General features: G+C 42.7%; 1 protein-coding gene and 2 long non-coding RNA genes across 5 annotated transcripts in view; 1 reads left to right on the top strand and 2 right to left on the bottom strand.

Moving 5' to 3' along the window:
- Positions 1-226: 226 nt before the first annotated feature.
- LOC127526212 (uncharacterized) lies at positions 227-10,366 on the bottom strand. 2 transcript variants are annotated; one of them, XR_007933849.1, is made up of 3 exons: positions 10,352-10,366; positions 8,404-9,953; positions 227-8,036 (listed from the first exon to the last, which is right to left on the bottom strand). It is a non-coding gene; the product is annotated as an uncharacterized LOC127526212 (long non-coding RNA). The 2 variants fall into 2 exon arrangements; XR_007933850.1 differs by having other exon boundaries at positions 8,738-9,953.
- A 1,222-nt stretch (positions 10,367-11,588) lies between these two features.
- On the top strand, positions 11,589-12,702 carry LOC127526213 (uncharacterized). The gene is made up of 3 exons (XR_007933851.1): positions 11,589-11,642; positions 11,871-11,984; positions 12,561-12,702. It is a non-coding gene; the product is annotated as an uncharacterized LOC127526213 (long non-coding RNA).
- A 1,173-nt stretch (positions 12,703-13,875) lies between these two features.
- Positions 13,876-21,762, bottom strand: part of camk1b (calcium/calmodulin-dependent protein kinase Ib) — a 216,418-nt gene continuing 208,531 nt past the window's right edge. The window contains exons 11-12 of one of the 2 annotated variants that reach the window (XM_028824645.2): positions 21,391-21,574; positions 13,876-14,678 (exon numbers count right to left, since the gene is read on the bottom strand). In XM_028824645.2, the coding sequence (XP_028680478.1) occupies positions 21,404-21,574 (171 nt within the window). In that variant the 3' untranslated portion in view covers positions 13,876-14,678; positions 21,391-21,403. The remainder of the gene's footprint in view (positions 14,679-21,390; positions 21,575-21,762) is intronic. The other variant, XM_028824644.2, reaches the window with a different exon arrangement.

Raw genomic sequence — 21,762 nt, 5'->3', positions numbered from 1 at the left:
GGGGGGCACACAGTCCCGATTTCTTGTGTGAATCGTGGGACCTCCTGTACCTTCGGTTCCACACGTGCCTCTCTAAATGGGGTCCGATCAATTCAGCTGGCCACCGGTGGGATCCAATCACATTCTAGAAACATCTCAAGAAGAACTGAAGTAAAAAGGGGGGAGTCTTATGGGGTACGGCAGACTCGTTTGATTTTCTCGAAATAAATAAAACACAAACCCACGGTGCATAGACAAGGAATTTCTTTATTTTACTGGCCATTAACAAATGTTCAAAGTTACAAATCATTGGCTTTAATATTGAGCAGTAATCCATGGTAATCCAATAACCCCACGATGCATTGCATCCATACATAAGTAGCTCAGAATAGCTTTTACAAAAAAGATATATATATATATTTATATATATATGTATTTATATATTTATAATATACTAATATTATTTCCGATAAAAGATTCAATAATAAAAATGGAAGGAAAGTGACAGAAAAGCAGATAAAGAGAGGAACATTCACAAAAGTGACCGGGTTACTTGGATCAGGGACATCGGGCACAGCCGGAGTGGCACATCGAGGAGTGGCCACGGAGCAGCAGGTCTCGGAAATTCGGCGTGGTGACCAAACTTGCAGGTGTTTCTGGTGCCTAAAAGATGGACTGAGTGGCATTCTTTAAAAAAAAAAAATAAATAAAAATCCAGCAAGGTCACTGGGAAGGAGTTTGTAGTTGAGACCCTGCAGCCGGTTGGGCCGAGGGGAGCGCAGAGCGTCTGAGTCGGGAGCGCCTCGGCTTTACTCTTGGTCGTAATTTAAATCTTAAAAAGCCGATCTCCACACCTCGCTGGTTTAACTGACCAGTCCAGTACTCCACCCTGCCCCGCTTGTAATCACACTGGGAGGGGTCCCTGCAGAGCTGCGCCTGACCACAATTAGGGGGGTGGCGGGGGACACAACTCACTCAGGGGGACGCCTGCTTCCCACTCGGCCTCGCTTTTGGGGTTTTGGCAAATTCTAATTACAGCCCTTCTGTAGCCCACCACACTTTCTCTGCACTGGGAATTGCTGGGTGGTTTCTTGAGAGTTCTTTCCTGAAGGTTTCAGCACATGTTGGGAGGCACCCCCCCCCCCCCCCAAAGGTTTAACCAGTGAGCCCACAGACACACGGCATGGTGCCAAAGCACTGCTGGGGGGAGCAGATGGCATAGAGTCAGGAGCGGGCGACCCTCCAGTCAGTCAGTCACTGGGTCAAAAACACAGACCAGGCTGGTAGACATGGGGCACTCATTTGATCTTCTACCAAAGATAAGACCTACTAATCTTGTAAATTTGAGTGTGATATGGCGCCTTTCACATCTGCTGGTCTGTCTGTCTTGTTGTTCATCTGCACCCGTCTGTCTTACAAAGCGCCTTTCTTACCCATTTACCTTATATACTGCCTTTCATGCTGAGATCACACAATTCCTTTCAAATCTATCTATCTATCTATCCGAGTGTCTTCCATATATATCTAAATTACACAATGCCTTTCTTAATTATCAGTCTAATATAGCACCCTTTCTATCTATCTAAATTATAAAATGCTTTTCATATCTATTTTGTATAATGCCTTTTTAAATCCGTCTTATAGTGCCTTTCACATTTTTGGAAATAAGATCAGGCCTCTACTATCAATCTATCATGTATAATACGTTTATCCATTTATCTTATATAGTGCATTTCTTATCTACTTAAATTGCATAATAATTTTCTTAACCATCTATTTTAAATAATGCCTTTCGTATCTCTCTAAATTAGTTATCTATCTATCTATCTATCTATCTATCTAGTGCCTTTCACATCTATCTATCTATTATATAATGCCTTTCACATCAATCTATCTACCCATCTACATATTATATAGTGCCTTTCATATCTATCTGTCCATCCTGCCAACTACACTAAGATTAAAATTACCTATCTAATCCTACCAACTACACTAAGATTAAAATTATGTATCTAATCCTACCAACTACACTATCTATCTATCTGTCTATCTATTTAGTGCCTTTCACATCAATCTATCTACCCATCTAACTATTATATAGTGCCTTTCATATCTATCTATCCATCCTGCCAACTACACTAAGATTAAAATTATCTATCCATCCTGCCAACTACACTAAGATTAAAGTTATCTATCTAATCCTACCAACTACACTATCTATCTATCTATTATATAGTGCCTTTCACATCAATCTATCTACCCATCTACATATTATATAGTGCCTTTCATATCTATCTATCCATCCTGCCAACTACACTAAGATTAAAATTATCTATCTAATCCTACCAACTACACTATCTATCTATCTATCTATCTATCTATCTATCTATCTATCTATCTATCCTGTTCAGCTCTCTTCAGCTCCGTGCTCCTCCAGGCCTCATCCTCTGTTACTGACTGCCTCCTCATCTGCTCTTACAGTCACGCCAGGAGGTTTAAGTCTGCAGTGTATTCCGTATATTTAATTCAGTAATACTGAAACCTAATATTCCCTAAAGCTTTTTTTCCTTCGCCTTTTCTCATCCGAGTTGCTATATAAAATGTCTTGCCCTCTAAATGCTAAGTGAAGCTGCAGTTCCCATTCCTCTCTAATGTTTTGCCAATGGCGTCCCGGTTGTGCAGTAAGTTACAGTCCCGGGTAAATGAATTTCCCGATTGTTTCCCCACACAGTGCAGTATGTGGTGTCTTATGCTTTATAGTTCCAGCGGGGCCCCCGGAGAGTTCCTGAGATTAGACGAATAAAAGACTGCAGCTCTGTTTCTCGAGCGGCCAGCACTGGAAGTATACACGGCCGATGAGCGAGGTGGCAGGAGGCGAGATGGCTGACTTTTCCAGGGTTGTGGTCTGGTCGAACTTTTAAAATTTTTTTTAAACAGCAGCATATGTGCAAACCACAAGCTGGAAAAGTTAGCATTTAAAAAAAAAAGAAAAAAGAGAAAGTCGATGAAGAGGGGAAAAAATGTATGGAGAGAGTCTGCCACAAAAAAAACGGATGACAAGTGACTCGAACAGGTTGTCAAAGCAGGTGGCAGAGCCACAGTTCAGCTCCGGTGTTTACATTAAAGAAGTGAACTTCAGTGCTCGGGTTTTACCACGAGACGGCTGTTGCTCATTAAAAATCGTTCAATGAAGCTACTCGACAGCCGTGAAGGTATGCTGTCCCAGAAACAAAAAAAAAAAAAAGGCATCAAATGTGAAAATTCCTCTCTTTGTACTTGAACAATATAGAATAGATCTTGGATTAAAAATGTACATCTATAAACCAGGTCATGCAAACAATCGACCAGCACTCTGTTTACTAGAGGAACACAACATTAAGCAAACAAAAGCACAAAATGAAGTAAATCACTCACAGGCATTACCACGAGGAGAAAGGGGGAGAAGGGTCAACCTTAGATAGATAGATAGATAGATAGATAGATAGATAGATAGATAGATAGATAGATAGATAGATAGATAGATAGATAGATAGATAGATAGATAGATAGATAGATAGATAGATAGATAGATAGATAGATAGATAGAAACAGCGGCCAGTCCGAAAAAACCAAAGGGGAGCCAAAGTTGAGGTGAGCTGGCCTGGGCCCGGGACGGCACTCGAGTGGCCGGCATGACAGTAATACTCCTTTATCGAGAAACACCTACAGATTCGGGGGGTGGGAGAGGGACGGGATGGGCAGATCATTTCCTGTACCCCCCCCCCCCCCCCTTAGAACTAGTGTGGAGACGTCTCGTCCACAATTTCTTGAGGAATCAAAGGCGAACATCACTCACCGGGCTTCTCTCTGTTGTCTTTCATAATTTACGAAAGTAAATGAAATTTAATACCAGCCCAACAGTGGTGGAAACCCTTGCTTGAGTCAGCATGGAGGACAAAATGATAAAGAGAAGCTTAAGGTCCAGGAGATGGCGGTGAAAGGATGGGCCTGGCAAAGAAGAAGATCCAAAAATATGGTGCATTGTGATAACTTCAGCAGTTCTGAACAGCCCTCGTTGCTTCTGTGGTGAGAAAAAAGGAATGACGACTCTATCTTAAAATCTGTCAAAGAGGGGATAGCCTGGCCATAGGCTTATGTGTGATGACATCAAACGAGGTCATGTTCGAATACTTAAGGACAACGCTCATCGGTGTGATGTCGTGATGAATTTACGATAAGATGGTGAAGTGACTCTCCTCAAAATCTGGTAGAGAGAGCACAGCTTGGCTCCTGGCTGATATCCGATAATGTACTTTACCATATCACGATATTTCAGCTAATATTATTTATTATTTGTCTGACACCTTTATCCAAGGCAACTTACAACATTTGAGGGATACGATTGGCTACGTTTCTTTCATTTTTCCAGTTGTTGAGAAAAAGATGCGATGACCACTTCTCAAAATCTGGCAGGGAAAGGTCAGCCCGACAACTGCCTGATATCTGATAGTATCGTGATATATCAATACTCAGTGATGCAATGAATAGCAAGGCAAATCTCTAAGGAGGGCCCTCAATAATGTAATGTTTTGGTGAATTTTGACAATCGCTTCTCAAAACGTGCCAGAGAAGAGAGAGCCCAATACATTTTGTGATATATGTTAGTATCTAATATCGTGGTATTTCTATAAGTATGCACAATTCTCACTGATATTATGTAGTTGTGAAAGGTGACAAATGGACATGCTGACCACTTCCCGAAATTTTGTACATAGAGGGGATGGCCTGACCATTGCCTGATACCTGATAATATTGGGATATTTCCATATGCAACAATGCAAAGAATATTATGACAAATCTCTTGGGCCGAGAAGAGACAATAATATCTGATAATATGGAATATCATGATATTCCAATATGCAATGAGGCAAAAAATGTTAGGACAAATCTATAAGAACAACCCTTTACCAATTTAATTAAAATTCTAACGTTTAGGTGAATGTTGAGAAATAAACCAAGAAGATGACTTCTAAAATCTGGCAGAAAGGAGACAACCTGGTTGTTGTGTGATATGTGATAATATCTAATATCGCGATATTTCAATTTGCAATGTTGTAACAAATATTACGACAAGCCAATAAAGAAAATCCACAGTAGCGTAATGTTTTGGTGAAATTGAGAAGAAGATCAAGAAAATCATTTCTAAACTCTGGCAGAGAAGAGACAACCTGTTTCGTTGTGTAATATCTGATAATATCCAATGTCATGATATTTCAGTATGCAACAACGCAAAGAATATTGTGACAAATCTATTAGAATAAGCCTTTAATAATTTTGTTAAAATTCAAATTTTTTGCCGAATGCTGAGAAACAGACCAAAATGATCACTTCTAAAATCTGGCAAAGAAGAGACAATGTGGTCATTGTGTGATATCTGATAATATAAAATATCGTGATATCGTAATATGGAATATCATGATATTCCAATATGCAATGAGGCAAAAAAATATTAGGAGAAATCTATAAGAACAACCCTTTACCAATTTTATTACAATTCTAATGTTTAGGTGAATGTTGAGAAATAAACCAAGAAGATCACTTCTAAAATCTGGCAAAGAAGAGACAACCTGGTCATTGTGTGATATCTGATAATATAAAATATCGTGATATTGTAATATGGAATATCATGATATTCCAATATGCAATGAGGCAAAATATCATGATATTCCAATATGCAATGAGGCAAAAAATATTAGGAGAAATCTATAAGAACAACCCTTTACCAATTTTATTACAATTCTAATGTTTAGGTGAATGTTGAGAAATAAACCAAGAAGATCACTTCTAAAATCTGGCAAAGAAGAGACAACCTGGTCATTGTGTGATATCTGAGAATATCAAATATCGTGATATTTTAGTATGCAATGATGCAACAAATATTATGCCAAGCCGATTGCGACAATCCTCAATAATGTAATGTTCAGGTGAATGCTGAGAAAGAGATCAAGGTGAAAACTTTGCAGAATTTGGAAAAGAAGGGATAGCCTGACCATTGCCTGATATCTGATAATATCATGATATTTCAATATGCAATGATGCAACGCATATTAGGATAGGCCTGTAAAGATAATCGCTGACAATATCATTTTTAGTTTAATGTTGAGACACAGATCAAGGTGACTACTGCTGAAAATCTGCCAAAGATGGCCTGATCATTGGCGGAAATCTGGCAATATCTAATATCAGTGATGTGATAAACATATCATGATATTTATCAGTGGTGTGGTAAATATCACGATACATTTATCAGTAAGAATGCTCAATGAGGGCCCAGAAATCTGAATCTCATGATGTGATTTCTCGATGAATGTTGAGAAACAGAACATGATAACAACTGTAATGATTTTGCCAAGAAGAAATGGCCTCGTCACTGGCTGATATCTGATATGATGCGATTTTGTGAAATTTCAATAGATCACCAAAGATGTGAAAATTTTATGGAAGCAGATCATGATGACTACTGAATATCTAGCAGAGAGAGGATAGTAATAATATCAAATTATGTGATATTTTATTATCTAAGAAAAACACAGCACTCAATGATGGGACTTTTTTGTGAATTTTGAAAAACAGACACATGGTAACCATTTCTTAAAAACTAGTATGACCATCAGCTAATATCTGATCATATCTAGTATCATGAAATTTTAGTGCATCCAGACAAACCTCAGAGAAGCAATGAACATCATAATAAATTTAGAAGTAAGGACAGCCCTTGATGAAGTCGTTTTCGGCAAATGTTGGGAAACAAAGAACAATATAACTACTGCTCACGGTTTGGCAGAGAAGAGACAGACTGGGGGTCTGGCCAGTGACGGACATCTGGTATGAAGTAATAAAGCCATGGGAAAGGTGCCATATAAATAAAATGCATTATTATTATCATCAAAGTCGTGATAGTTCAATAAAAACAACCCACAATAATAATGATAATTTTGTGAATTTTGAGAAACGGACCAGGATGATTACTGAAAATCTGGCAGCAAGGGGACACAGTCTGGCCATACTTGGTTACTTGACAGTATTAAATATTCTAATATTTCAAAAAGTGAAAACAGCCGTCATCAAAGTCCTAATCTGTTAAATGTTAAGAAACAGAACATTGCGATACTTAAATATGAATAAAAAATGCTCAATAATTTGACACAAATATTAATAATAAATAAGAATTAGAGAATCACACCTTCTATTCCCACCTTGGTAGATACCCTGGAGCGGAGGAAGAATAACCTGACACTGGATCTCTAATACTGTGATAGTTCGATAAGTATGGACCACCTTTACTAGTGAGATGTTAATGTTGAAAATGGAGAAACGGGACAGAACGACTCCTCAGCTAGTCACGTGCAAATTTACTTTTACACCAGGAAGTGGGGGGCGAGCGGGATTAAAGTAATTCATACCGGTGGGCCACTGTCACTTTTGTCCGGTCCATTTCAGTTTTCATGGTCGGCACATTAACCTTTCAGTAAGAATTAACAAAGCGTTTTACCTTCGAAACATAAAAGAACCCGACCGTGAGGATCGACATGTCAGCAAAATTCTATCATTTCCTGTAAGGAAGGCGACTCCCCCTGGAAATGAGCGGAAAAAAAAATTGTGGGAAAATGAAAAATGGAGGCAGTTGAAGAACTTGTCCACATTCTGTGCAGCTGACATCTAGGCTGGCTCAGGGTCTCGGACTCTAATTGGTTCCTCCAGAGACCACGCCCACACCAGATCAGGAAACCAATCAGCTAAGCCCCCTAAGATGCATTGAGGCTAGACTCCCAGCAAGGGCAGCCGCTATCCATCCAGGTTGTACTGATAGTATTTGATGCACTCATTGTACTTTTCTGCTGTTGTAGGCACATTAGGACCCTTCAGTAGGAGAACATTACTCTGTCATGCACGGATTATGAAAGGACCGCCCATGTGTGCGTCTGTGTATCTGTGTGTCAGTCTGGCTGCTGTGTCTCTGTCATAGGCCATTTGGTATGGGATTCATAAAAGCATGCTTATACTTTGTGATGCGCCACCTGTTGGAATGACAGATACAGTGCATTTGATTACTACACACATTACAAAACATTTCAATAGACGGTGCACCGCAAACTTTAGCGCTGGATAAGTCCAACAGAGTAATGGCCGGATGGATAGAAGTCAACAAGAAAAGCTGCTATCCATCCAGGTTGTATTGATAGTATCTGATGCACTCATTGTACTTTGCTGCTGTTGTAGGCACATTAGGACCCTTCAGTAGGAGAACATTACTCCGTCATGCATGGATGATGAAAGGACTGCCCATGGGTGCATCTGTGTATCTGTGTGTCAGTCTGGCTGCTGTGTCATAGGCCATTTGGTATGGGATTCAAAAAAGCATGCTAATACTTTGTGATGCGCCACCTGTGGGAATGAAAGTTGCAGTGCATTCGATTCCTACACACATTACAAAACACATTTCAATAAACGGTGCACCGCAAACTTTAGCGCTGAATAAGTCCAACAGTGTAATGGCCGGATGGATATAGAAGTCAGCAAGAACAGCTGCTATCCATCCAGGTTGTATTGATAGTATTTGATGCACATTAGGACCCTTCAGTAGGAGAGCATTACTCTGTCATGCATGGATGATGAAAGGACCGCCCATGGGTGCATCTGTGTTTCAGTCTGGCTGCTGTGTCATAGGCCATTTGGTATGGGATTCATAAAGGCATGCTAATACTTTGTGATGCGCCACCTGTTGGAATGAAAGTTGCAGTGCATTTGATTACTACAGACATTACAAAACACATTTCAATAGATGGTGACCTGCAAACCTTAGGTCCGGACAGATAGAAGATTTCATAACTAGTGTAAGCCTTCTCTCCTGCTCATTTCGCTGCTCTGTCCTGTCACCTGGAATTATAGATATGAGAGAAAAGGGGGGGGGGGGGCTACTAAGTATGTGAATTTCCCCTTGGGATTAATAAAGTATCTATCTATCTAAGTCGCAGAAGCAGTCGACCCTGGTGGTGACCATAAGTGGAGGTGACAGGTTGGTGATCGTAAATATACAGGGGCTTCAATGGGCATTTGGTACACTCTGTTCAGGTCTAAAAGTGAGAATAGGGTCACCCTGGGACCCCTCCATGACAAAAAACAGCACCACACACACACAGTCAAAGGAGATTGCTGGAGCTAAGCTTTCCCTGAACAAAATACAGCAGATTATTATTCAGTTTTAAACCAGGCTGATGGTTCAAATATACTTAAAATCCTGTAATGCATGCTGGTAACAGAACCATTACACTTCCCAGGCCGGCTGCACGGTGGCCACAAACAGGCCATACAAGCAGCAGGAGACCATCTGATAGGAATTCATTACAAAGTGTCCCCCTGAAAGAACAGAGAACAGCCGGCAGCGAGGACCTCGTGTACCTGGGTACAAGCACACAACGTTCATTACAAGGAGCGCTTCATCTCTGTCAGCTCGCACGGTTGAGCTGGCTGGACGTTAAAAATGACTCAATGCATTTATCAAGTCAACCCAAAAGCCTTTTAAAAAGAGAGAGCAAACAATCGGGCTCATAAAATAGCAGTAATTACACAAGGCGGACAACGGCTAGAGAGCCAAGTGCTCAGACGTCCCGCTCAAGCACAGACTGCACCTGCCGCACAAGAAGAACGCGGCCTGATGACGTTCGGTCCGTCCACCGAGACGCATCGGCAACAAGAAAACAGAGGGAAGTCACTCCTGGGCGATGCCAGAGCAGTGGTGCCATTTTGGTTCTGAGGTTTTAGCCCATGCCCTCCCCTCTAGCCCCCAATGCTCAAGGGCCCAGCCCTTCTTCCTTCCATTTAGCCCTAAAATTGCACTTGTCGCTTGTTGATGGTTTGAAAACTCGACAGGGGGACGCCAACCCCTTCCCCCTGCCCATCAACAGCACAAAAACTTCAAAGGGGGCACCCCCAACCTCCAACTGACCCTTCTGAGGTAATGGCGTTGTATTATCTTGGGGGGGGGGGGTTAAGGCCCAAATAAGTGGTGCTGAAGGTAGTGACAGCCCTGTGTCAGGGTCACCAAATGAAACTACAATGGGTGGGGACTGCCAACCCCTACCCCCTGCCCATCAACAGCACAAAAACTTCAATGGGGGCACCCCCCGACCCCCTCACCAGCTTCTGTGTCCGTCTATTATGATGACATAATGGTGCTGTGTTATCTCGAGAGGGTTTAAGGCCCAAATGAGTGCTGAAGATAGCAACGGCCCTGTGCCAGGGTCACCAAATGAAACTACAATGGTGGGGGACTGCCAACCCCTACTCCCTGCCCATCAACAGCACAAAAACTTCAATGGGGGCACCCCCCGACCCCCAACTGACCCCTCTCCAGCTTCTGTGTCCGTTTATTATGATGACATAATGGTGCTGTGTTATCTCGAGGGGGTTTAAGGCCCAAATGAGTGCTGAAGGTAGCGACGGCCCTGTGCCAGGGTCACCAAATGAAACTACAATGGTGGGGGACTGCCAACCCCTTCCCCCTGACCTCTCTCCAGCTTCTGTGTCCATCTATTATGATGAGATAATGACATTGTGATATCTCGGGGGGTTAAGGCCCAAATACAAGTGCTGAAGGTAGCGACGGCCCTGTGCCAGGGTCACCAAATTAAACCAATGGTGTGAAACAAAATAGATTAGACAAGAATAACGAGCGGAGTCGGCGATTCTCCAAGGAGGAACGAGTTTACTGCCAATGGTGATTCTCCAAAAGGGCGGCATACATCGGAATAACGGTCAGCGGCAATTCCGGGTCTTAAAAGAGACAAAAGAGGCAAAACTTGGGAATAAGTTTAGGAACCACTGAAACAGAATAAGTTTAGACTTTGGTTTGCTGTGCAAAATGTCATATCAGGAATTGTAAAGCCCACACTTATCAGCGTCACTGGGACAGAGCGTTGTTACTGCCTAATGGGCGGAAGCCAATGCCAGCTAATAAAGTAAAAATGAGCAGACGATCCAGAACAGACGGGCTATACCGTAGGACGTGTTGATGTATGTTGTGAACGACGCACCTTCAGTGATGTAGTACTCCCAAGGTTATTACGTCAACCCTCCGTGATGACGCAGATTGATTCTGGTTTGGCAATTCAAGTCCAGGTCGTTGTGAGAATCAGATTTCCATACGCGTTATGGTGTCACCTTCTTCAAGGACTCCAAGGAATTAACAGGCTGAACGATCCGTTGACGTCAAACATTTTCTGCTGTTCTAATGTCGGTTTCAAGTGTGCAAGTTTTGGCGAGAGAAGTAAACAAACAATTCAATCTTATTCCGCTCTCAAAGTATCATCTAGTCAGTTTAGGGGGATCCCTAAAACTAACATTTTCTAAGGTGGCTACTGCTAGCAGAATGCCACATACGTCTACAGCCATGCGCGGACTTACGGCTGCATTTGGGAATGGCCATTTGGCTGTATGTCAGTCACAAGCTCTGGGGATCTGGAAGTGACAAGCTGCTGTGCTCCTGGAACTCCACTGGGGGGAACCACTCATCGCTCATCATGTGTCAGAGTTTCGTGATGCTTCATGGGGGACCCTCACGCTCATCGTTCACATGCTTTACAGTGTTTGTTACATCACGGGGAAAACTCGCCGTTCATTTATTGGTGCTTTGTCATAATCGCTCGATACTTCATGGAGAACCCTCTCGCCCGTAGTTCACATTTCGGTGCTTTACAGTGTTTGTTACATCACATGGAAAACTCATCGTTCATTTATTGGCGCTTCGTGATAATCGCTCGATACTTCATGGGGGACCCTCCTGCTCATCGTTCACGTGTTGGTGCATTGCGGTGTTTGTTACATCACGGGGAAAACTCGCATTTCATTTATAGGTTTTTGGTGGTGATCGCTCAATACTTCATGGGGGACCCTCACGCTCATCGTTCACATGTCGGTGCTTTACAGTGTTTGTTACATCACGGGGAAAACTCGCCGTTCATTTATTGGTGCTTTGTCATAATCGCTCGATACTTCATGGAGAACCCTCTCGTCCATAGTTCACATTTTGGTGCTTTGCAGTGTTTGTTACATCACATCGAAAACTTGCCGTTCATTTTGTTTCGTGATAATTGCTCAATACTTCATAATGGACCCTCATGCCCATAGTTCACATTTTGGTGCTTTGCAGTGTTTGTTACATCACATCGAAAACTTGCCGTTCATTTATTGGTGTTTCGAGATGATCGCTTGATACTTCATGGGGGACCCTCCCACTCATCGTTCACGTGTCGGTGGTTTGCGGTGTTTGTTATATCACAACGAAAACTAGCTTTTCATTTATTGGTGCTTCGTGATAATCGCTCAATACTTCATGGGGGACCCTCACGCCCGTAGTTCACATTTTGGTGCTTTGCAGTGTTTGTTACATCACATTGAAAACTTGCCGTTCATTTATTGGTGTTTCGAGATGATCGCTCGATGATCGCTCGATACTTCATGGAGGACTCTCGCGCTCATCGTTCACATGTCGGTGCTTTACATTGTTTGTTACATCACGGGGAAAACTCGCATTTCATTTATAGGTTTTTGGTGGTGATCGCTCGATACTTCATGGGGGACCCTCCCACTCATCGTTCACGTGTCGGTGCTTTGCGGTGTTTGTTATATCACATCAAAAACTTGCCGTTCATTTATTGGTGTTTTGTGATAATCGCTCGATACTTCATGGGGGACCCTCACGCCCGTAGTTCGCGTGTCGGTGCTTTGCGGTGTTTGTTACTTCACGGGGAAAACTCGCAGTTCATTTGTTGGCTTACTTTGCATTTTAATTTCTTTCCATCACTGGTTAAAGTAAAACGTCAAATTACAATAAAATTAACGCTAAAAGAAGTCAACTTAGCTGCAGTAATTGGTCACCAATTAAGAAACCGGCTGAAACTGCGGCCCACCGGGATTCGCGTTTGGACCCCCGTGCTGTCTGGTTTACCTCTCGCCTTTCTGGTTCTCAATGTGAGGTGACAACACACAAAGGTGTCTTGGCCAGTTGGGGACAGGCTGTGTCAGCTGAGGGGTGACTCTGTGGTGATGTGCTCAATGGCTTTCAATGGCATGGTGTTAGATGTGCGCATTAGACATGACAGTGGGCAGTAAGCTGGCACCTCCTGGGTCAGAAGGTGCCATTACATGGGGATATTTGCCAGCTTTTAATTGATTATGATAACTGTGGATGCTGCCTCCATAGTTCTTTTAGCTTGTGGGCCTCATGAGTCACCAGGCTACTCTCACCCACCGACTTCCATCAAGAATGGCACACAGATGCCCACCTGGACCGGAGTGAAAAACAGCCTAAGAGTTTATTCTAATTAGTTAATTATCTATCTTTCGCACAAAGGATTCACATAGTGGACGTGGCTACAATCGCCTTGTATCTGAACGGACCCCCAGACCCTCAGGGTCGCCTTTTCTTTTCATGCCATTAGAACCGTTACATCACAGAAATTTCAATTTCTCAGGCGTCGTTTGCATCGTCTTATAAAATCATCCTAAAGTGTTGTAAGGCCACAGCGTGTCAGAAGGATGCGAAAGTCACAATTTATAAACCTTTAAAGTTGCCGCAAAAGCAAATGGAATCCCCGACATGAACCATCCGTCAAAAAAGACCCCTAAATCCCCCTGATTGTGTAATTTGGGTAAACGTTGGAAAAAAACGAAACCAAACTTACATTGTCAATTTTTTTTTTTTTTGCCCAAATATAAAAGATTATATTTTACTACATCTACTTGAATCAAGAAGTTATCAAAGCAGCAATAAGAACAAAACAGCTGCCCTCGAGACACTGGGGCATCAACACCGAAAATAGTTTAGTTTAGAGGCTGCAAAAGAACAAAAGGACAAAATTCACATTCCCAATCATTTTAATACAATATTAAATGCACTTAAAATATAGAAGAAGATTAAAAAAATGCTCTGGATACAATAAAACCACATGTATCAGCCTCCAAACTCAGAGATCATCTACTGTGCTCTTGATAAGGGTGCAGGGGGGGCTGCCTTTGGGCCCACCGCCCTACCCGCCACACAGCCAATGACAAATACAAATGTGCTGGCTGAACCAAAAGACTCCGCCCCCAGTTGCCCTTTAATCAAATTGGGAGCCAGAATGAGGGGTGGGTGGGGGGGGGTCACACTGGTAAACTCACCAGCGGCTTTCACGTTCCGCTTACCCCCAAAGCATCCATACGTTCAAACCGACAGAACCCCTGATCAGCTTTATAGCCCCTGATTTCAAAGATACCTGTAAAAATACACCATTAGGGAGAAAATAAAATGACGGCAATTCAGATGAACACGAGAGAGAAACCTGTGTTTCCAAAGAAAAGAAATAAGTACTAAAAAATAAAAAAAATAAAAAGTACAAACCCAAGGACCTCCCATCCACAACTTTTCTGCCACCAAAAAGCCTCCTTTTTCATTGATACGTTTAACATCAGCCCAATAACCCACCCCACCCCTTCCCTCCTGGAGGGTGCTGGTGCAACTCTGAATTTGTGGCCAGACTGGGATTCTGGGCTCCAGTGATAATGATTGTCAGAATAATAACTCTCCACTCAGACCCGGCTGGCATGATGGCAGCTGTAAGTGCAGTTGGGTAGCCCATCGAGGTCCGACGTCTTTGAACAGCTGCTGTCACAATGTGATCCTATGGAGGGACAAGAACAAGAGGACACGGGGTTAGAAGAAGCTGAAGTATACTGACATCCAGTGGTGGCTACTGGAATAACACATGGATTAGTACATCCTCCTCTTAGAAGAAAGGTGAAACAGTGACATCTAGTGGTGGATAATTCAACTACAATGATTAAAGGTTATTATGAAGGCCTTTAAACATTTAAAAAGGCTATTTGGATTAACAGGATAGACATGGTTTAGTATTTAACACATCACTATGCTAGGCCTTGAAACAGATAAAAACAGTCATAGCCCAAATCAGTGCTAATTATTTATATATATATATATATATATATACAGTATATATTGTAATGGACAGCCGGGTCTCATGCCTGGTCGGGAAGCCCCTGCTGTATATGGTCCGGGGGATCAGCCATGGGCTCCTCACTACCTTCCCTGGGACGCTTGGTGGCAGCCTCCCTGGCTGACGATGGTGCTTCAGTTTCCCACAGGGTTTCCTGGGAGATGGAGTTCTCCACAACCCTGTGGGGATCTGGGATGGCCGCCAGGGGGTGCTGCATGGATCCCGGAGCCAACCTGGACATCTGTACAGCCCCGTCCGGAGGTGCAATTAGCCACAGGTGATTAAGCACCTGGAAAACTTCCGGGTGGGCTATAAAAGGGCCAGCATCCACCACTAATGAGCCAGAATCAGGAGGAAGAGGATGAGATTGCCTGTTAGGAGTGGTGGTGCCAGCAGAAGGATTGCTGTGTTGATAGTAAGGTGCTTTGGGACTGTGTTATACCTGTGGGGTTCACGGGGAAGACGTGCCCCACAGGTGAAGAAAAAGAAAAGATTTCTGTTCCATTTACACGTGCCTCAGTGTGAATCTGTGCCAGGTCGGGCGCTTATATAGCGCCTTATTCACAATATTAAATGCAAAGAAAGGCACTATATATATAAAAAAAAATTTTAAAGATTTTTTTCTGGGTTTTTAGGGTTAAGTTTTGGCCCCCCAATATTAATTTAACATTAGGGTTAATATTAAAATTAGGGCTGGTATTATTGATTTTAAGTTTAGAAAAGGGGTAGGGGTACGTATAAAAAAAATGGGGCCAAAAAGCACTAATTAACATCAGGGTCAGTCAGTCAGTCATATTCCAACCCGCTATATCCTAACGCAGGGACAAAGGGGGTCTGCTGGAGCCAATCCCAGCCAACACAGGGTGCAAGGCAGGAACAAATCCTGGGCAGGGTGCCAACCCACCGCAAGGGGCATACACACACACACACACACCAAACGCACACTTGGGACAATTTAGAATCGCCAATACACCTAACCTTCATGTCTTTGGACTGTGGGAGGAAACCCACACAGACACGGGGAGAACATGCAAACTCCACGCAGGTTGACCCGTAACATCAGGGTCCCCCATTAAATTTTTAATATGGACTTTAAGGTTTGAAATTAGGGTTAGGGTGTAGGGTATGTGTAGGTTGAAGGAGCACTTAAGTTTATATGTCTGTTCCTCTTTATGAATAATAATGAAGTTACAGAAGAGTATATTAAACCAGTTTTAAACTATGTAAGAATTAATTGTCTGTGGTGGGTTGGCACCCTACCCGGGATTGGTTCCTGCCTTGCGCCCTGTGTTGGCTGGGATTGGCTCCAGCAGACCCCCGTGACCCTGTGTTCGGATTCAACGGGTTGGAAAATGGATGGATGGAAGAATTAATTGTTAAGGACGTGTACTATTATGTCAAGTAGTCAAGAGGCACCATGCCAAGCTGTCTGCAGCGTAGCCCTTATCAGTGAAGCTGCGTGCTACTGCCTACCTGGCACGGCTGTCTATTATGTCAGCCTTAAGAGATGCCAGTGCAACAAGTAAACATTAATTGAATTATTAATTAAGCAGTTCAGTTTTCACAGGTGGGTTCTACTGAGTCCAAAGTAGTGGTGAGAACGAATTAACCAAAGGCCCTCGATCTTTAACAGTTTAGGATTAGGGAGGATTGTTGTGGGGTACAAAATCTGTACATTTTGGTTTCTATTTCATTCAGGACAAATCAAAGCATGTCTTCTTCCCAGTTATATCTCACTTTTAAAACGGCTATTCCAACAAAGAAAGGAAGACATGCTGGTGGCTCAATTACTTTATAACCTGAGAAAGGGTGGACATCTAATTATTTTATAGCCTGGGAAAGGAAGACATAGTGCTACCTTTGAGAACATAAAAAGTTTTATTGTTTGGGAAAAAGGACAACAAATTCATTCTTCATATTGACAGCCAGCCAATCAGAATGTCTAACAATCACATCTTGCAAAACCCCCCAGTAGAATTTTAGAATAGATATGCCTCGTCTGAGGAGCGACATAGTGAGTAAGGAAGGAGGGTGGAAGAAGAAAGGACGAAGACGTCAGAGGAGAACAAACAGACGTCAACGTGAAGCCGTTTCCATCTGATCATCTGAAAAGCACCATGAACAGATACGAGTGCGAGATCACAAGCCGCCTGTGACATTCATCCTTGTCATCTCTTCTTTTTTCGCAAGCTTTTTCTAAAGATTATATATACCCAGACTTTACTATCAGTCCTATTTTCTATTATTCTTTGTTCCAGTGGTATTATTATTATTCCTGTAATAAATACCACACTGCTTTTAACTTTCTCTGCTTTGTCTTAATTTCTATAGAGTGATTGAAGTAATAAGTTAGATTTCTTTGAGCACCTGGTGCAGCCGGAGGTTTGCCATACGCTCCATGGTGTGAGGTTTATTAAAGCTGAGGGTGTGAGGTCTACCCAACAGTAGGGAACAGGATGTCAAGTAAGGCACTCTAGGCTGATAAATGGCCGATAGTCAAGGATGCGGAGCCTTTGTATGTTTAAATGTATTCTTGGAGACCATAAGTAACATTTAGGTCTGAGATATCTTTAAAACACTGTATGTTGTTCATGATAATAATAAGTAAGTCTCTTGAAGTGCCGAGAGAGTGACAGGCTGTGTTATTCATAAGGCACTTGTGTGGTTTAAAGTGCTAGAGAATAACCAGCTGTGTGTGTGTCATTCATGGGGCACTGCTGAGTTTCGGGGTGTATGCGTATAGCTACTATATACAGTTAGGTCCATAAATATTTGGACAGAGACAACTTTCTCATTTTGGTTCTGCACATTACCACAATGAATTTTAAATGAAACAACTCGGATGCAGTTGAAGTGCAGACTTTCAGCTTTAATTCAGTGGGGTGAACAAAACGATTGCATAAAAATGTGAGGCCACTAAAGCATTTTGTGAACACAATCCCTTCATTTCAGGGGCTCAAAAGTAATTGGACAATTGACTCAAAGGCTATTTCATGGGCAGGTGTGGTCAAGTCCATCATTATGTCCTTATCAATTAAGCAGATAAAAGGCCTGGAGTTGATTTGAGGTGTGGTGCTTGCATGTGGAAGATTTTGCTGTGAACAGACAACATGCAGTCAAAGGAGCTCTCCATGCAGGTGACAGAAGCCATCCTTAAGCTGCGAAAACAGAAAAAACCCATCCGAGAAATTACTACAATATTACGAGTGGCAAAATCTACAGTTTGGTACATCCTGAGAAAGAAAGCAAGCACTGGTGAACTCAGCAACGCAAAAAGACCTGGACGTCCACAGAAGACAACAGTGGTGGATGATTGCAGAATCATTTCCATGGTGAAGAGAAACCCCTTCACAACAGCCAACCAAGTGAACAACACTCTCCAGGGGGTAGGCGGGCGTCTCGATATCCAAGTCTACCATAAAGAGAAGACTGCATAAAAGTAAATACAGAGGGTGCACTGCAAGGTGCAAGCCACTAATAAGACTCAAGAATAGAAAGGCTAGATTGGACTTTGCTAAAGAACATCTAAAAAAGCCAGCACAGTTCTGGAAAAACATTCTTTGGACAGATGAAACCAAGATCAACCTGTACCAGAATGATGGCAAGAAAAAAGTATGGAGAAGGCGTGGAACAGCTCATTATCCAAAGCATAGCACATCATCTGTAAAACACGGTGGAGGGAGGCAGTGTGATGGCTGCCAGTGGCACCGGGACACTCGTGTTTATTGATGATGTGACACAGGACAGAAGCAGCCGAATGAATTCTGAGGTGTTCAGAGACATCCTGTCTGCTCAAATCCAGCTAAATGCAGTCACATTGATTCATGATACAGATGGACAATGACCCAAAACATACAGCCAAAGCAACCCAGGAGTTTATTAAAGCAAAGAAGTGGAAAATTCTTGAATGGCCAAGTCAGTCACCTGATCTTAACCCAACTGAGCAGACAGTTCACTTGTTGAAGACTAAACTTCAGACAGAAAGGCCCACAAACAAACAGCAACTGAAAGTAAAGGCCTGGCAGAGCATTGAAAAGGAGGAAACCCAACATCTGGTGATGTCCAGGAGTTCAAGACTTCAGGCTGTCATTGCCAGCAAAGGGTTTTCAACCAAGGATTAGAGATGAACATTTTATTTCCAGTTATTTCATTTGTCCAATTACTTTTGAGCCCCTGAAATGAAGGGATTGTGTTCACAAAATGCTTTAGTTGCCTCACATTTTTATGCAATCGTTTTGTTCACCCCACTGAATTAAAGCTGAAAGTCTGCACTTCAACTGCATCCGAGTTGTTTCATTTCAAATTCATTGTGGTAATGTACAGAACCAAAATGAGAAAAATGTGGTCTGTCCAAATATTTATGGACCTAACTGTATATCCAGACTTTACTTTACTATCAGCCCTATTTTCCATTATTCTTTGTTCCAGTGGTATTATTATTATTCCTGTAATAAATATCATGCTGCTTTTAACTTTCTATGCTTTGTCTTGATGTCTCGAGTGAATGAAGTAATAAGGTCGATTTCTCTGAGCACCTGGAGGTTTGCCATACGCTCTGTGCTGCGAGGTTTATTAAGGCCGAGGATGAGAGCTCCACCCAATAGTAGGGAACAGGATGTCAAGTAAGGCATTTTTGGATGATAAATGGCTGATAGTCAGGAATGCTGAGTCTTTGTATGTTTAAATGTATTCTTGTAGACCAAAAGTAATATTTAGGTCTGAGATATCATTAAAACGTCGTATGTTGTTCGTGCCGATAATAAGGAAGCCTCTTGAAGTGCTGAGAGAGTGACGGGCTGTGTTATTCCTAAAGCACTTGTGTGGTTTAAAGTGCTAGAGGTTAATCAGCTGTGTGTGTGTCATTCATGGGGCACTGTTGTGGTTAGGGTTTGTGTGTATGCGTATTGCTATGCATGTGTGTGTTAATCTTAAAGTGCAACAGTAGACTAACCCAATAACGAACTTGACGAGTACACTTACCCTTGAGAAAACAGGTAAAGGGTAAGTAGAGGGAAATACTACGATAATACAAGGAGTGACGAGGTGATACTCATCTCCAGGTGGCAAATACGAGGGCAATCCCAAAAGTAAGGTCTCCAAAGCGGTGAGAACGTAGAGAAACTATTCGTACGGATGTTGGCCACACTGTTGTGATTGGTGCTTCCTCCACTCCCAAACAAGCATGTGCGGCTTCACTGGGATGCTCAATCTTGGCTTGGCAGCCCTTGAAAATGGAGCTCCCGTTGAACGCTACCGCCAAGTGCGAAGTTCGCGCAGGAGACTGTCAATTTCCGATGAGACAGTTGCAAAGGTTGAGGAAAACATGCGTAAAAATCGGCGGTTGGAACTTCATCACCCACCCACCCTATAGTCTGGACTTGGCACCCAGTGACTACCACCTGTTCCCTAGGTTGAAAGAACATTTGTCTGGAAGGCGATTCTGCTCCGACGAAGAGGTGAAAGATGAGGTTCAACGCTTCCTGAAGGACATGGCGGCGAGCTGGTATGACATGGGCATTCTAAAACTACCACAGCGTCTACAAAAATGCATCGACCGAAATGGCGATTATGTAGAAAAACAAATAAGTCTTTAACCTTTAAAATGATGTAAACATTATAGAAAATAAACGGTTGTTTGTATTTCTAAAAAAATAGGAGACCTTACTTTTGGGATTGCCCTCGTATGTCCTTCAAGCCAAAGGGAGTTTCATGAAGAAACAGATAGTGAAGGGTAAATTGTTATGAGAAAGTTTATGATGACAGTCGATTGTTATGAGAAAAGGTGCAGAACGAGGTTATTATTAGAAACCCTGTAAAGCAGATGATGGGAAATTAGGGTTAGGTTAGGGTTAGCTCACGGACTGCTGGGGGCTCAAGTCATCTGCTGCCTGTCCTGAGATTCCGAGTGCCTTCTTTGGGGCTGAGGGTGCCCATGCTGCCTAATCTGCTTCAACACCACTCCTCTCACAATAAACCCATTTGTACTTAATTTAGACCACTTTACCAACATCTGCTTCCACTTTCACATTAAAGAGTCATTTTCCTTTGATCAAATTAGAACATTCGAACAATCTGGATGAGGACAGGCCACTGAGCCCAACAGAGCTCGCCAGTCCTGTCCACTTAATTCTTGTAAAATAACATCAAGTCGAGATTAGAAGGTCCCTAAAGTCCTCCTGTCTACTACTCTACTTGGCCACTCATTCCAAGGGTCTCTGTGTAATCCACTGGAATTCAATGTTGCATATCAATAAAATCTGAAAACGTCCGAGGGAGTGACTACTCTCGAAGGGCGCTGTACACTTCCCCAGAATGCTGACATGAGGCGCCCCATCCCCGTGCTCCTGTGTAACCCTCTGTTAGACAATCCAAGTCTTACCTTTGAGACGGCTTTAGCTAAACTGCCCCTGTGTAAGATGCTCACCATTTTCTTCATCATCTTCTGGTACGAGCAGCTCACCGTGACAGGGGCTGGTCGGAGTGTTTTGGCTAGGACCCTCCTGGCTGGTCCCCAACTGCAACCTCCTCATGTGGCGAATGACAGCTGTGGCATTAAACGCTTGCTGGAAAAGGAAACAAAAAAGAGAGGTGAAGAAGAGGGTAGGATCAGAGCTTCTGAACACTCGTACGTCACTGTTCAAGGGTGTGAACCGTGGTTTTCGTTCTGCATATTGTGAACCGTAGGGGGGCGTGGGGGGCACGTCTTGTTCATCACAATAACTTCTGGAGATGCCATCTCTAAATGTCATGT

Source organism: Erpetoichthys calabaricus, chromosome 18 (genome assembly GCF_900747795.2).
Source record: "Erpetoichthys calabaricus chromosome 18, fErpCal1.3, whole genome shotgun sequence".
Taxonomy (NCBI): Eukaryota; Metazoa; Chordata; class Cladistia; order Polypteriformes; family Polypteridae; genus Erpetoichthys; species Erpetoichthys calabaricus.
Note: the sequence above shows the minus strand (reverse complement) of the source record. Positions and strands in the feature narration are given on the sequence as shown.